At 46.0% G+C, this 16455-nt stretch overlaps 1 protein-coding gene across 2 annotated transcripts in view; it reads right to left on the bottom strand.

Moving 5' to 3' along the window:
* GTF2I (general transcription factor IIi) overlaps positions 1-16455 on the bottom strand; it is a 1115084-nt gene that overhangs the window by 573312 nt on the left and 525317 nt on the right. For both annotated transcript variants that reach the window (XM_069226909.1, XM_069226910.1), the window contains one exon: positions 4998-5056. In XM_069226909.1, coding sequence (XP_069083010.1) covers positions 4998-5056 — 59 coding nt within the window. The remainder of the gene's footprint in view (positions 1-4997; positions 5057-16455) is intronic.

Raw genomic sequence — 16455 nt, 5'->3', positions numbered from 1 at the left:
CCATTGCTTTCAACGCAAAACCCGACACCTACTTTGATCACTTCACCCGGCCGCCCTTGTGCCGCTGAGGGTGTGTTTTGGGTGCTTGTGTGCGTCCCCCCGCTCTACAAATCCCCCCATGTCTGCTCCCAGAGGACACAGCTACTTACCTGCTAGCAGACTGGAACCAGAGCACCCCTGTTCTCCATAGGCGGCTTTATGTTTTCGGCCCTCCTTTGACCTCTGCACCTGACTAGCCCTGTGTTGCTGGTGCGGTGGCTTTGGGGTTGCCTTGAACCCCCAACGGTGGGCTGCCTATGCCCAGGAGACTGAACTTGTAAGTGCTTTACTTACCTGAAAAACTAACCAATACTTAACTCCCCCAGGAACTGATGATTTTTGCAGTGTCCACTTTTAAAATAGTTATTTGCAATTTCAAAACTGTGTGTACTACTGTTTTAAATCAAAGTTCTATACTTACCACTGTGAAGTACCTTGCAATTTATGTACTTACCTAAATTTGAACCTTGTGGTTCTAAAAATAAATTAGGGAAAAATATTTTTCAATATAAAAACCTATTGGCCTGGAGTTAAGTCTTTGAATGTGTAATCCTCATTTATTGCCTGTGTGTGTACAACAAATGCTTAACACTACCCTCTGATAAGCCTACTGCTCGACCACATTACCACAAAATAGAGCAACAGTATTATCTAATTGTGCCACTATCAACCTCCAAGGGGATTCCTTGGACTCTGTGCACACTAGCTCTCACTTTGAGATAGTATACACAGAGCCAACTTCCTATAGAGGGGCAGTCTCAAAGGGGAGGGAGCAGCCCCTTCGGACTATCTGTAAAACCCATCTGTCGTACATGATGGATGGCCAGCGGAGCAGGTGATGGCGGAGCCTGCCTCCGACTGGTCTCCGGTCTGGAAGAGTCAGACAAGGAAGGTTTAGACGCAGCAGCAAAGGGGTGGCAGTGGACTAACCTGACCACTAGCTCCCTGATCCCGGGTCCCTAGCCATGCAAAGGTTGGGCAGGAAGCGCTGCACAGTGGCTGGAAGGAAACGAACATGGTTGGACGCACTTTCCACAGCCACGAAAGGGGCGAAAAACAGACGGAGGAGAATGCGGGGCCAGTGCGTGGCCCAAGGACCTGGCCATAGCACAAGAATCCTTGAAGCACTCGAGCACTAAATCTGGTTTCTCTCAGAAGGAAAGGGTGCCATCAAAGGGCATGTCCATGAGATTGGCTTGGACATCCTCCCAAAAGCTAGATGTCCTCAACTAGGCGTGATGCCTCAGGGCCACTGTCGAAGCCGCTCTGTCCAGTGATTTGGTCGTGTCCAGTCCACATCAGATCATGAACTTTGCTGAGTATCTCCCATCAGCAATTGCTTGGGAAAGTACAGTCCGGGCCTCCTCCAGAACCTGTAGCAGCACTTGCGCATCTGTATCCCACAGCTTGTTGGATTAAAGTACCAAAAGGTATGCGGTGTATACTGACTGCAATGCCGGGGGGGGGGTTCGGTGGGTTTGGGGGCCATGCAACATCTTCCCTAGTGTGCCCACCCTCTTGGATTCCCTATCCAGGGGTGTGGAAAGAAACATACTATGGGAGGTAGAGGCTGGGATAACCAGGCTCTCTGGGGTGGGGTGTTGCCCAAGAAAATATGGGTCGCTTGGGTGATGGCGGCAGGCAACTGTCCTGTTCAGAGGAGCCCCTGTGCTAACTTTTGACCAGGTACCTAATAGTACATCTGTAAGGGCTTCACTGCAGGGGAGCAGGGGCTTCGAGGATGAAGCTCCACGTTAAAGCACCTCTGTCAGGAAGCTAGCCCTGAATGCCACAGAAAACTCAAGTTCCAGGACTTCAGCTGGTCTTAGCAGCACCCTAGACTATGATGCTCCCTCCCCTTAGCTACGGTCGGGGGAGAAAGCATGCCAGTATCTGGGGAGGTATCCAATCCAATGGCTTCACTCAAGTTTGTCCGCCAGTCGGAGCTGATATGCCGAAGGGTCCAGTGAACCCTCCAATTCCTCACCATAACCTAGCCCATAAGAAACAGGCTCAGGATCCAACTTATGAGGCAAGGCTCCTGTCGGAGCCATAGTCTGCGTCGCACAACACCTATCCAGATCCGTGCCGTAGTCGGTAATGAGAATGGGGACAGAGCCACTTGGTGCCATGGGCGGCACCAGGAGCGTCAGCATCCGGACCGGTGTCAGGGAAGGTCTAGGTGACAGGACCAATGCTGTCCCACGTCCAAGCATGGATCCATGGGTGCCCCTCGGAACCGAGGCTGAAGCTGCCGGTGCGGAACCCAAAGGGGCTATTTCCAACTCCATGGGGCCTGAAGGCACACCAGCGGTTTCGGAATGCCTAAAAATGAGGCGCATGGCCTCACAGAACTCCTTCAGTTGGGCAGGGGTTGCTCCAGCTCCCGGAAACTCATGAAGATGTGGAGTCAGCCCAGACACAAGCTCCACAGATAGGCCTTGAAAGACAATGCTCCTGCTCACTTGTCAGCCAAAGGATGACAGGAAGTCAAAGAAAGTTTAATCTTCCACTTCTTATGCCTCAACTTTACCCAATCACCCCAAGGACTTGGAGTGGGACAACAAGGGGAAACGCAGTGACCGATCCCGGACCTTCTTCTTGACCGAGACTGACTTGCGGGGAGTCGAGCTCTGGGACACCATCAGCTATAGGAACTGCTCCCTCAATGTCTTCGGATGCTTGGCCAGACACGGAGTATGACCCTGGTTTGTGGTCATGCTCCAGGCACTAAAGGCACTCAGGTGCGGAACCGTCACGGACATCGCCCAATAACAGGACCTGCAGGGCTTGAACCTGGTCTTCCTCGATGAAAGCCCTCAAAGCACCAGGAGTTAAGAGCTCTAAAAAAACTTTGACAAAAAGTGGAAAAATGCCACTTAAAAACTGACTGAGGGGTAGCTCTATCCGGATCAAAGGTGGCTGATGCAGAAAGAAAAGAACTGACGTCAGCATGCCTGGGTGGTGCCTATAAGGGACCAGTGGGAACATATCCAGTGTGGACGATGCGGATGATGGAGGTAGAACCAATCAATGCCACCGAATGGCGTACAGGAGTACTGCTTGAGAAAAATCTCCAGATCCAGACTGACACCTGGGGGAAATGTTATAGTATGGAATCTGCAACTACAAGTCTGGATCAGACACTACTTACAAAGACTACATGTAAAATCAAAAATCCAGGCAGACCACAAATAGGTGAATTCACACAGAAAAAAACAGAATGGAGTAAGGATGACTTATCCAATATTTTTGGGGAGATCTGTCTTCAACACGTCAAAGCTGCAGCGTTGAGACTGCAACTATCCCTCTGATTACAAGTATCTTCAATGTTTAGAAAGCAGAGCTATGCCTCTCATTCTCTGTACACGTCAGTAAAAAACAGTTTCTCACCTGTACAATGTTATACTCAAGGACTGATATATTTCACAGATTCACATGCTTGAATCTTTTGAGGCGTTGAGGGGGATTCCCGCGGTAATTACAACAAGCAGTGGAAGGCCAAGCATTGCATAGTAAAGCCCAAAGGAGTGGCCTTATTAGTCAATTCATACCACTTTATGAGGAACCAAACGTCAGCCAATCAAAGAACAGTTTTTGAACAGTTCTTTAATCATCCTTCCCCTGAAGGGTCACCTCACCTCTAAATTCTAAGCATGAAGGCCCAAAGCAAGTAAATGAAGTATTCAATGTGGTGAACAAAGGGTAGGCAGGAGGGTTGCATGTGAATATATGAAAGATGTCAATACTAGAGAACTAAAGTGTACAGGTATGTAAAATGTTTTTTAAAACAGTACTGGATCTTTTATAGATTAACATGCCTAAATTGAATATCAAGAGGCATCTAACATAGTGCAGTAGGATTTTCTTTTCGTTTGTCTCGCTTGCATTATCACAGAATCCAGCTATCCAGCTTAGGATGTCCTATCAGGCAAGCTGGAGAGTTGTCAGGGCCTTTTCATTTTTCCATTTTTTTTTTTTTTAAATCAATTCTAGGTATTACTGCAGAGACCGTTGCATGGATTTTCACTACATTAAGCCCTTCTGCCCATATGTGATCTATTATTGGTAATTACTTTAATGCTTTACTATCAGTTTCTTTGAAATCATAGAGGGAGCAATTAGTTTGTTGCAGTGGCCCAGGTCAATCATTCTTCCCAAAAGTGAATGGAAACTCCTGATGTCATCAGGTCAGCGGGAGGTGTTGAGTCTGGCACAGGTAATAGGTCTAAATAACCCCTTTTTGGACCCTTCTGACATGTAAAATTGTGAGAGAAATCACAGATCCAACGGTCAAAAAGGTCAAGAAAGGTTCAAAGCAACAGCTTCGATAAGAAGGGAGCAGAGCTCAGGGAGACTCCCTTCACATGATGTGCAGTTAGAAATCTGAGTTGTGGTGACCCTTGAAGGGAAGGGAGATTCAAGAACTGTTCTCTAATTGGCTGAAGTTTGGTTATTCATGAAACAATGTGAACTGACTAACCATGTCACTCCTCTCGGCTTAACTGTAATGCATGACTTTATACTGACTGTCGTAAATACTGTGGGGCTCTTACCTTGACGACAGAAGATTAGAGCATGTGAATCTATGAAATATTTAATACTGAGGAATCATCAGGCAATAAATGTTAATTTTCCCTTTTTGTAATTTTTTTTTTTTTACTGAGTCACATAGTTCATGCATCAACAGCCCACTTAGCCCCCATGCAAGGGCAGTGACAATGATAAGCCTCTAAGTATGATCGCCAAAGACTGCTAAAATAATCGATCTCATTAAGAATCTAAGGGATTTGCTCAATGGCAGATAACTATTTGGCATGAAAGTCCCTATGTAAAACGAAATATACAGTGTTCACATTGTCTTTTCGGGTTCCTGAAGGAAATTTAAAGCACATTAACATTAAGGACAATTTTGTACACCCAGAATGATACAAACCAACATGTAGGTGGTGTCTCACCTCCAGGAGTAGGTTTATCTGGTTGAGTATCTTCACGCGTAGAATTCAAGAGCTCGTGCCTATGAGAAGATGATGAACATTATTAGATTTGTTGGAAGGAAAAAGGTTACTTACCTGTAACATTAAGTTTGCAGATTATAGTGCTGTAGATCATATGCTCTGCACACTCCTGCTATCTAGTGTTAAGAGCAGACATTGCAAGTGTTTTTTGTTTTTTTTCTTCAAATAAGTTTTGCTTTCAAGCTGACTCATGAATTCCCCTATTCCCCCCACCCCCCCAAAAAGGAAACACTTCCAATGCAACCAGACAGACTTCATCTTACAATATGCTTTCACCTAAATGGGTGATCATATTTATTCACACCCTGGATAAGACCTGCTGCAATGTGCAAGGCACCTTTGAGGGGTGGTGGTGTGAAGTCTGGGAGGTCATGGAGCAGGTTATCACCACCATTCAGATACAAGGCTTGACCAGCAACTCTGACGTCACTTTGTGGAAGAAAAGGTTATTTGTTGTCCTGACTTGCCATTGTAGGACTCTTCACTGAAGTCAAAAACTACAATTATTATGCGCTGTCTACATGGACCCAACAGCACGCCTCACAGATGTACTATCAGAAAATAAATAAATAATATCACACAGGCTCTCAGTGACAACTTTCTTCATAATCAGCCACAACAGGTAACAGCCTATCAAAGGCTCAATTAATTTTCTTCAGAAAGTTCGGAATCTGAAATAACTTCAAGTCTCCGTTGCAGCATTTATTATGCAAGAAGGTGTGAAAATGTAAGAAAGGAAACTAAAAAAGGCAGGCAGATAGGTTTTCTTGGTAAGATGAGAAAATCGTCCTGTTTCTTTCAGAATTCAGGAGGTTCCTCTAGCCTGAATGCACTGTACTGGAAGTTACCTCAGCCAGCCAGTTCCTTGTTACAGTAACTTAGGTAATAAAGGGCCAGATGTAGCAAAGGGTTTTACCCATTCTGTGTCTATGGGAAAATGTGTTCGTACATATGGCCCAAAGTTCCTTCTTTTCTATTCTCTTTCCAGTGCACAACTTAGCCAAGGGGCTGGTTGCGTTGTGACCTAAATAAGGATTCCTATGATGCAGAACCAGGGCTACAAGCAAGGAACCTGCATTAAAGGATCTTCAATGGGAGTCATAACCATGACAATAGAATACCACAATAATAACTTTCTTTAGAAAGTGCTTGTTGTGCAGAAGGAAGAGAATGAAAATTAGTTACTTACCAATACTGGAGAACTACAGTTACAGGTATCTTTCATAGATTCACATGCTTGAATCATCCCAGTCATCGAGGTGGGAGCCTCACGGTAACTTCAAATACACATAGTAGTAAGCCTTACACAGTAGGCCCTAATAGGCTCTTTTATAGCCTATCCCTGTTCAGGCGTCAACACCCTCTAGAATACTCCCAATAGAGGCTCTTTCCCTCAGATTTTCTACCGCACATCGTGTGAAGGGAGTCTCCCTGAGCTCTGCTCAGTTTATCTTTCTGACAGGATTTTTTCCTCTCAGAATACCCAGTTTTGCAGTGACAATATGTCTCAGCAAACTAAGAAAGGTCTTTTCAGAGACGGCAGTTGTGGGAAGAAGAGACTACATGTTGATGATCCTCAAAAGAAGTGCATCTACTGACTGCATCCAGACCAAAAAGGTGAGAGACTAGGATCTGTGGCACCTTCAGTCAGAAAACCCTCAAGGACCGTGAGGGTAGGCTTTTGTTGTGTCTACCAAGACAGAAAGCCAGGAAAAACCCGTCTTCAGATAAGAGTGAAACATCTCCTACTTCTCACTCCTTAAAAAGACCTGGAGAGAAGGGAAGACTGCCTGAAGAGCCACAGAAGAAGGTGGCTAAAAAGACGAAATATGCATCTGTGGAGAAGCATAGGCGCCAAGAGACTGCTACATCGGGATCAGAGACCCACTCAAAACTCTTGAAAAAGGTTTGCTCAGAGCTTACTACGCCTGTGGGGAAAAAGGCACCCACTAGAATTGCTTCTCTCTACCTGTCGCCGGCGAAGGACCCGGTAAGACTCTCCTCAGATGCTGCTAAAAAAAGGTCTGACCCAGACGACCCCACCTCGACGACGGGGATCCTTCAAGCATGTGAATCTATGAAAGATCCAATACTGGAGAAATAGAAAAAAAACACCAAGGTTACCATGTACATGGAATGATAAAGTGAAATAATCTATATTTAAATAGATCAGAGTTTCCTGACCATTTCATTCATCTGCCTGAGTGAAGGAATCCAAGCAATGTCGTGTAAATGTGTCCACTGATTTCTACATAGCTGCTTTACATTTTGGTAAATGTCTGATCCAAGCTTTAGCAGCTGCTTTTCCTCTGCTAGAATGAACCTTAGGTTTACCAGACAGACGTTTCTTTGATAATTGCTCGTATATTTTGGCACAGGATACTATCCACCTAGCTAGATTGCTTAGATGTGGATATGACTCATCTATTCTGACATCCAGATGGCATATGCAGGCTCTGCAGGGGGACCTGAAGTTCCAGGGGGTGCAGAATCAGGGGTATCTCTCTGACATGTTCCAGATCTCGGAGGGAACTGCGAAAGACCTGCAGTGATAGTTAACGAACCGCAATTGAGCTAGGGACAGACCTCTCTCACTTCCCCAACCAGATCTGACACCAGTGACAGATGTGTCACTCCTGGGATAGGGTGGAGATCTGGGAGAGGTGGAGACCAGAGGCATCTGGTATACGGCGGCAGCAGGACTCCACATGGCACTCTGTCCCATCCGACAGGCATTAAAAGCCTTTCCTCTATCTAGGGAAAGAGAGTGCAGGTATTTACGGACATCATCACCAGGTGGTACTGCAACAAGCAGGGCGGGGTGGAGTCGTGGACCCTTTGTCAAGAGGCTCTTCACCTCTGTTGTGTAGCCATTTTAGTGATGCCTCTAGGCACGTTATTTTAGCAACTGGGCCGCCACTTGTACCCTTTGGCCCAGTTACATTTTATTCTGCGTCATTTTTATTATTTCAGAATCGGCCACATTCGTGGTACTGTTTTATTTCTTTGTCTAGCTGTTCTTTCGCATAGGAAAGCATTGCGTTTCTTAGCAAGAATTTATTTTCACTTTGTGCTTTCCTCAAAGCTGCAGCGAGATAGGGTTGCCAGCAAAGTGGCAACACTGCGTTTCCAACATTCACAGAAAAAATACATCCTTACATTGGAACATTTTCCCAGAACATCAGTTGTTTTATAATAAAAACACTTCTCTGTCCCATGCGCGTTAGAGGGAGATTCCAGCCAGATAACCACAACCACATGCTGACTGATTTTGCTACAGCAGCTTGCTGCGACTACCGGTTGCCTAGTCTACATGGGGATGGTGTCTCTATAGACAACAGGCTTCTTTGCTCAGGTGTATGGTGGATGATATCTTACCAGGGGGGAATCCTGAAGGGCGGATCAGGACTCATCATGCTGTGCTCTAACATAGCTTAGGTTGGAACTGCATACATTACGCACAGTGACAGTATGGTGGGACTTTTTCTGAGTTTCACTTTTCTTCTCACCATTTTGCTTCTTTTGGGTTTCAACATTCTAATTATTGCAATTTATGCCATTTTATCTAAGACAGTTGTTTCAATAAATCTCATTGAACCATGTTCTGGCTTTGTTTGTGTTTGCATGTGTGAGACTAATGTAACTGAGAGAAAAGGGTGAGATCTGATACAACACGATTTCCCTTAGAAGTCATTAGACAATGTGCCCAGTTGCCACAAATAGACCCTGCTCTTGGGCAGAGATGAAGCGCTGTTAGGTGGCCAGAAACAGATTTGGCCAACAGTAGTCACATGTTGTGGGACTGGACTCAGATCTCCACAATTCAGGTGACACTGTCGTCCAAATCCAGCAGCCTCATTAGGATAATGAGAGCCCAAGCGACACCTCTGGATATGGCTGGAACAGCTGGGTAAATTACTGGTGGTTCAACATCTGACTGGCTGTCTGAACCCTAGAGCCGGCAAACTCAGACAAATGCCTAGCGAATCACGAATGCCGTCACCATCTGGAGGTGGTGCAAAGTCTCTTTTAGCAGTGGGGAGAGCCTTGGTTAGATCTAGATCTTGCTCAGAGATGCTGTTGGTCCTGAGTAAAACTCAGGCCTCCTGAACGCCTTTCCGCCCATACCACTCCTGTCCAGAGTTCTCAAGAAGATCAGAAACTACTGGTTCCAACTAATCCTTGTGGCGCTGGACGGGGCACGGCGAGTCTGGTATCCTGAGCTATTCAAGCATGGCCATCGATCCTCCGAGGAAACTGCCCCTTCAGGAAGATCTTCTGTCAAAGCAGCAGGGGAGGGTTCTTCACCTGAACCTGTCCACTCTCTGCCTTCTTGCATGAAGATTAAGCAGCAACATCTGACAGCTTTTGACCTTTTACCCGAAGTCTGTAATGTCATCTTGGCAGCCAAGCGTCCCTCCACCAGAAAGGTACCTGTTGTTAAAAGGAATTTGTAGCATGGTGCACAGACACGTCTGTTGACCCCCTTTCTGAGGTCCTATTGTTCATTCTTTCCCTTGCCCAGCAGGGCTCTGCTGTAGGCACTCTTAAGGGCTATTTATCTGCCATTTCTGCCTTCTTGCGTTTGCCTATCAACCTTCTTTGATCTTAGGTCATCTCTCTGAGAACATGTACCCTGCATTTGGAGGTGAGTTGGATGCCAGGGAGGGTGCCAGAGAGGCTATAGAATGGTATAAGTTTTAAAAGATAATCTCTCATGATGAAGGGTGTTTGAGTTTCCATATGGTTCAAGTTGAGTAATGTATATTATTTATATTTATTAGATTTTTATCTCTCTGCTAGTCCTGAAGAGGCCCATATGTGAAAGGGCCGAAAGGCGTCCACCTTGCTATATTTAAAGAGGTTGCACAAAAAATAGAGTTGACCTATAAGGAGTTTTGGAAAACATCTCGTTATTATTAAGGATGGAAAAAAAAAGGAAGATTAGAGATGTGACAGCAACCATATCTCTTATACGTGGACTCATGCCATTATTAACGTAGATAACCACATTTGTTGTAAAACTGGAGAGGAGTCAAGGACCTCGTGTGTATAGTTATTTGCAGCATAACTGATTGTAAAAATATTTTTTTTTGTAAAGTATTATTATGTTTTGTTTTTGTATTTGATATAAATGTGTTTGATTGCCCTTGGAGTTGGAGAAGAAAAATGAATTAATTATGTAATTAAATTACATCTCCAATGATTGATTTATGGATCCATTGTGAATCGGTATCGTATTTTTTCCTACTATTTGACCGTGTCGTAAACTCTGAGTGGTGTTGTAGTGTCTCAAATATTACAGATGTTGAAGGAGTAGGAACCGACATCTGTATGTTGAGCTTTGCAGCTCCTCTTACCAGAACCTCCTGGAAGGTAGTTATATCCACTGGAGAGATACAGGGTGGTGGCGAATCAGACAATGCTAGTGAGTACCCTCTCGTAGAGGTGGAAGTAGAGTCTCTTGAACAATGTTGTCATCTTGATATGGTCTAGACTCTACGGTGATCAGTGTGAATGATGGCAATGGTGAGAGCACTCTGAAGATGGTTATGAGCACCTGGAACTATGGTGTCTGATGGCGTAAACAATGGCGCATTCGGGAAGGCGATTTATGTCTTGGCAAAGGAGCTTCCACAGGTGGCTGAATTGGCGCTGGCGGAAGGGGCGTAGAAGGTCGTTGTGGTGGAGGAGGTGGAGAGAATGGAGACAAACTTGGTATTACAATGGGTGAAGGAGAGTATATTGTTGAATATTGATAATCTGGGGATGAGTAAATGCATCTTCTCTTCCTTGTGTCCTAATGTGACTCAGACATTGAAAGTCTAAGACGTCGATCTCCTGTGACGCCTCAGTGTCTATATGCTTCAAGACGTTGACCTCCTGTCGGCGCCTCGACTTTGACCCACCCCTTACTGACGTCAACACACCCCTCTATGTCAATCACAGTCTGCGTGTCGAAGGTGTGCGTGTCTGACATCGACTGGTGTTGTCTCAACGGCGATAAACGTCTCTTCCTAGACACTGATCCAGCCCTTGACGGTGAAAAGGTGGGAGCTATACCTTGTCTCGATGTCAAAACCCCTCTTGACATCGACAGCGACAGATGTCTTTTTTGGGTTGGAACCCACTTTTTGGACCGTCCACATGCTTCAGATGTTGATGGCAGAGCACTGGTAGGAGACTGACCTTCTCGCTCTGAGGTCCCACCTTCAGCCAGTGCTTGCTGTCTGTCTTTCCTCAGTGCCATGGAGGTGAGGTGTCTCCCTTTCTCTCAGCAAACATCTTGAAATGTTCCTGCAGTGATGCCAAGAGTCAGGTACTTGACTTGCTGGAAAGCACATGATACAGACATTGTGAGCCTGATTTGGCATTCCTCCCACAGACAGGAAAGTTGTAAAACAAAGATGGCATTTCATTTGACAAATTACCTCACAGATGAATGCTGTACCGGAGAGTCCATCTACAAATGGATTGGGCTAGATGAGACAGCTGAGGGGATTTGGTGCATCCTTGGTTCTGGAGATAATACATGACAGTCCTGTGTTTTTTTGTTTTAACAACACTACCTTGCAAATCAGGAGGGGAAGGATAGCTTTGAGAGTTAGGTGATCAGCTAGCAACATCAGGTGACTGATATGGAGATGTCTACGGCTGGGTGTCCAGCATGCCTGAACAGTTAGATCTTGTGAATGCATTCCCAAACCTGTAAGGGAGGCATCCAATGCTACGGTTCTCTGCAGAACTGGGTCTAGAAAAGATCGTCCTTTTAGAAGACTGTTGGTGCTCCACCACTGCAGAGGGGCAAGCTTGCCAGCCTACCAACACTAGGTTGTTCCAGTGACACTCCATTTGAACCAATTGGTACACTAAGCACTCTTGCAATGCAAACATGTTGAGTCTGACATGAGGTACTATGGCTATGCAAGAGGCCAGCTTAATGAGGAGACGCACAACTGTTGTCACTGTTACCAGCTGATGAGGTTGGATGTATGAGAAGAGCGCCCGGAAGGATTGAATCTGTGCAGCATTGGGGTAAGCTATTCTCCTTTGTGAGTTGAAGACTGCTTCCAGATAGGGTTGTATTTGAAGGGGTTGGAGGTGGAAATTGACTACATTAAAGGTAAAGCCTAATTGATGGAGTTGGTTTGTGGCTTAAACGTGTTGGAATCACTTTTGGCGAGCTGTGCTTTTGAAGAGCCAGTCATCTAAATATGGAAAGAAGTGTATGTTTTGTCTGCGCAGATGAGCACCTATTACTACTAGACATTTGGTGAAGACCCTGGGGGCAGTTGTGACCCCAAAGGATAGCAATTTGAATTGGAAACGCTGCCCGTTTACTATGAACCGGAGGTATCGCCAGTGGGTCAGATGAATAGGAATATGAAACAGGCATCCTTCAGGTCGAGCGCAGGCATGAAGTTGCCTTGTTGCAGTAACCAAATGACGTCTTGAAGAGTAACTTTGTGAAAGTGCTCTGAAAGAATGTATTTGTTTAGGTATCTGACATCCAAGATTGGTCTTCGGGACACGTCCTTCTTGAGGATAAAAAAATAAATAGATCCCTGTGCCTTGCTGGTGCATTGACACCGGTTCTAAGGACCCTTTTTTGAGGAGTGCCTGAGCTTCTTCCTTGAGCAACTGTTGATGTTGTGATGAGAGTTTGTGTTTGTGAGGTGGAATGTTGGAAGTGAGATCTTGACAATAACCATGTTCTATAATATTCAACACCCACTAGTCCACCAAGTGTGAAAGAGCCCCTGTATTCGATCACAGACATGTATTCTGTGGCCCGGGGGTGGGGGAGGCAGGGGTAGTTGGCAAGTCAGGGTTTGGCAGCAGTGGTGAAGGGCTTGGTGAAACCGCCCTTGCCTCTGAATTGTCGCTGTATGCGCCTCTGTAGTATCCCCTGGGCGAGGTGGTCTGTTACTGGGCACACTGATAGGAGGGGGCGTTTCAGGGAAGATGGTCTTAGGTCCTCCATGATAAGGGGAGCAGGGAAAGGATCAGTGTTACGATGGTGTCTGCAAAGCCCCCATGGCCTTAGCCATCTCATTATCTTTCTTATTTTTTCAAGGAGGTTGTCGACCAGGGGACCAAAAAGGTGTTCTTAAGTCAAAGGGAATAGCCAAAAGATTTGCGTGTACTTCAGGTTTAAAATCTGATACTTGAAGCCAGGCATGTCTCCGAAGGAGGACACTAGAATGTATGTCTCTAGCTGCGGTTTTGGCAGTACTGGGGGCACAGCGGATTGTGGTGTTTGAAATCAGCTTACCCTCAGAGGCAACCTGTTATGCCCACTTTTTGTGCTCTTCTGGGAGATGTTGGAGGATCTCCTCTATTTCGTCCCAGTGGGCTCTGTCATGGCGGGAGAGCAGAACAGTGGAGTTAGCAATCCTCCAGTGGTTAGCAGACTGCGCAGCCACCCTCTTACACACAGCACTGATCATTGTGCTCTATCTGGTGGGGTGATTCACCAGATGTTTGCGAGTTAGCTCTCTTGATGTAAAGGCAACTACCAAGGGGTCGGTGGAAGTAGTCCTTTCATGAAAGTAGGGCCATTGGGTGATGCTTTGTATTTTTTTTTATTTTTACAGTGGCTGTGATGACCCACAACCTAACAGGGTTGCTGAGTATGTCTGGCGTGTGGCGCAGCATACCTTTGAGCACTGGCAGGTACTGTGCTGAGCATTGACTAGCAGAGAGAGTTTCAAACAAGAAGTTGCTCCCTCTAGAAGCTCAGTGTGTAGCTAAACTTTGTGGAAGGCTGCAGCTCTGCCTATCAGTTCATGATAGGTGGCTGTGTCGTCTGGGGGAGAAGATTAAGTGGGATACAGATCGGGGGGCTGTGTCTGTAAGTGGGTCTGCGTCACATGAATCCCACAGGTCGTGTGGTGGGATGAAATATTTATCTCCTTTTTCCTAATCCATGCTAGCTCCCCCAAAGGAAGAGTGGATGGAAGCCTCTGGAAGTATGGTGTGTGTGTTCTATAGGTGAAGGCGATGGTGACTGTGTGTGATGTGCAGCTGGTGCTAGGCTGACTTACATTTGGCTTGTTGCCTTGTCCACCATCTTTCTCAGCTTTGGTCATGTTGGTACTTCCATAGCTTCCTCGATTTATAACGATCTCTTTCTTGGATGTGCATCAGAATGAGGAGATCTCATAATAATACGACCAGCGTTTGGGTGTATTAAAATACTTTTTGCTTGGAGTCCAATTTCTTTCTACAGTCTTTGAAGCACCGGTTCCACAGGCTACAAACCATCTGCGTGGTTGCCTAAAGTGTAGGATTTTGGTTCTGTGTCTAAGTTTTTAGGCCTGAAGCTGAAATTTGTGGTGCTGAGGTGGACATGTCTTTCTAAGCCAAAGGTCTCAGCTCAACTCTAATGGAAGACGTGTAGACTCAGGAGTGTGCGGGCCGCGCTGTTTTTTCGGCACCAACCCAAAGCTGGGCGTGTCCACTGTAGCCAGTTGGTGCTGACCAGGTGCTCCAACAATAGTCTTTGGCCGGTCTGGAGTAGGTAGGCTACCCTTTGTGGTAGTCTGCTGGGGTCTGGGTAGAGGGAACTCAGTACTCATGGCTTGATCTGGCGTGAGACCTTGCATCTCCAGTTCGGAGCAGGAGCTGTCCCCAGGGCAGACGGTGCCTTCATCAGCAGCTGACGCCTGGGCTTGTATCTCCTCGGGCCCAAAGAGGTCCAGTCTATCAGACACGCTGCGGCAGGACATCTAGACGTCAAGCTTGACACGCAGATTATTCTTTGACCCAAAGGACTTGCAGGCCTCACAGGTAGCCTCATCGTATTCAGGGAAGAGGCACAAGTTACATCCCTGGTGGAGATCGATGTGTGGGTACTTAGCATGGTAGGAAGGGCAGAATAAGAGGGGCATCCGTTCCATCACCAGGCAGACACGGTGCGGAGGAAACAGTGAATATATATCACGTTTGCCCCAAAGGCCGAAGGCCCACAGGAGTCGTCCCCGATTCGAGTTGCCCTGACAAAACTGAAGTTGATGAATGGATGAGGGAGGCTGAGGAAACTGCAGTTGAAAACAATAGAGACAGTAAAGCCTGTAAATGATTGAGCCACAACGGTGTCTAACTGGAGCAGAGGAACACATGACCGAACCAGATGGCAGAAGAAAACATTCTAACAATAGAATCAATGACCATGCAATTACCAGCAAGAGGAGGCCTCACTCTACCTCGTGACTCGAACGTCTTTCTTAGAATAAAAACAACTTGCACACATCTGAGTCCAACACTAGATGGCAGGATTATGCTACGTATGTGTATCTACAGTCACACATGCCTCAAACATTTAGTTTCGTACCTCTTCTGACTATGCAGGCTACTGATATGCTGAAGCAAGTTAATGAACACATGCTTCAGAAGTCCAGATGGCACACCCGGAGGTTGGGGTTTGTTGGAACAGGTCTTATGGTGGAATGCAACAGAGTGTAGTTGAAGGTGACTGTGTGTTCAGGAGGACTTGCAGTTCATATGCCATTAAAATAACTGCCAAGATGCAGGATTTTGTCATCGTAGTTTTGATCCGTAATGAAGGGGGTGATTCAGTATGCACAAGTAATTCTTTATTTAATATTTTAACATTTCTTGTATTGTCTTGTATTCTGTTTCCCTTGCTGTGTAATCCTGCATTCTTTGGAATCAATGGATGTTCTTGAATTCTAGTGTTACAGCATTTGCCTAGGAATTGCTGAGCTTGTCAGACAGTTTCAGGGTTGTGGGTCTGTTACTGGACTAAAGAACAAGATCCTTACTTTCCGTAATGCCTTATCTTGTAGAGACTATATTTAGCTGCAGATTACTTACTTCTGAATTTCCCAGGCATCAGACTGCATCTGGAAGATTTTCGTGAGCAGTACCCCTGCGTGCCATCAGGTGACGTCGATTGGCTCAACGTGTGTTCTGGGCCTCGTCCATGCCAAAATGATGTTGCAGCATCAAAAAAGGTGCCACCCAGGTGCACTGACCTCAGTTATTTTTCACGACTTTCCATGCCAGACGCGCAGAGCCCTGAAATGCAGTGACCACTAGTGTGAATAACTAGGGCCCTGAAAGGGGACAGCCCTATCCCTAGAAATCCATTAACAGAGTGGGAAGGGTGGGTGGGTCGGTAAGTAATCTGCAGCGATAGTCTCTACTAGATAAGGCGTTACCGAAGGTAAGTAACTTGTTCATCTGATACAGACTTCTAGCTGCAGATTCCCTACCTCTGAATAGATACCCAAGCAATACCTCCCCTGAGGTGGTTCTGCGGACCAATTTCAAACAAGGAAATTCTGCTGAACTAAATGGGCAAAGTATCCATTCCTATGGACCAGACTGTCCAGGCAGTAGTATCTGGTAGAAGTGCACAGAGATACTCAAG

This window comes from Pleurodeles waltl, chromosome 3_2 (assembly GCF_031143425.1).
Source record: "Pleurodeles waltl isolate 20211129_DDA chromosome 3_2, aPleWal1.hap1.20221129, whole genome shotgun sequence".
In the NCBI taxonomy this organism is placed as follows: domain Eukaryota; kingdom Metazoa; phylum Chordata; class Amphibia; order Caudata; family Salamandridae; genus Pleurodeles; species Pleurodeles waltl.
This window is presented reverse-complemented; position numbering and strand designations above follow the sequence as displayed.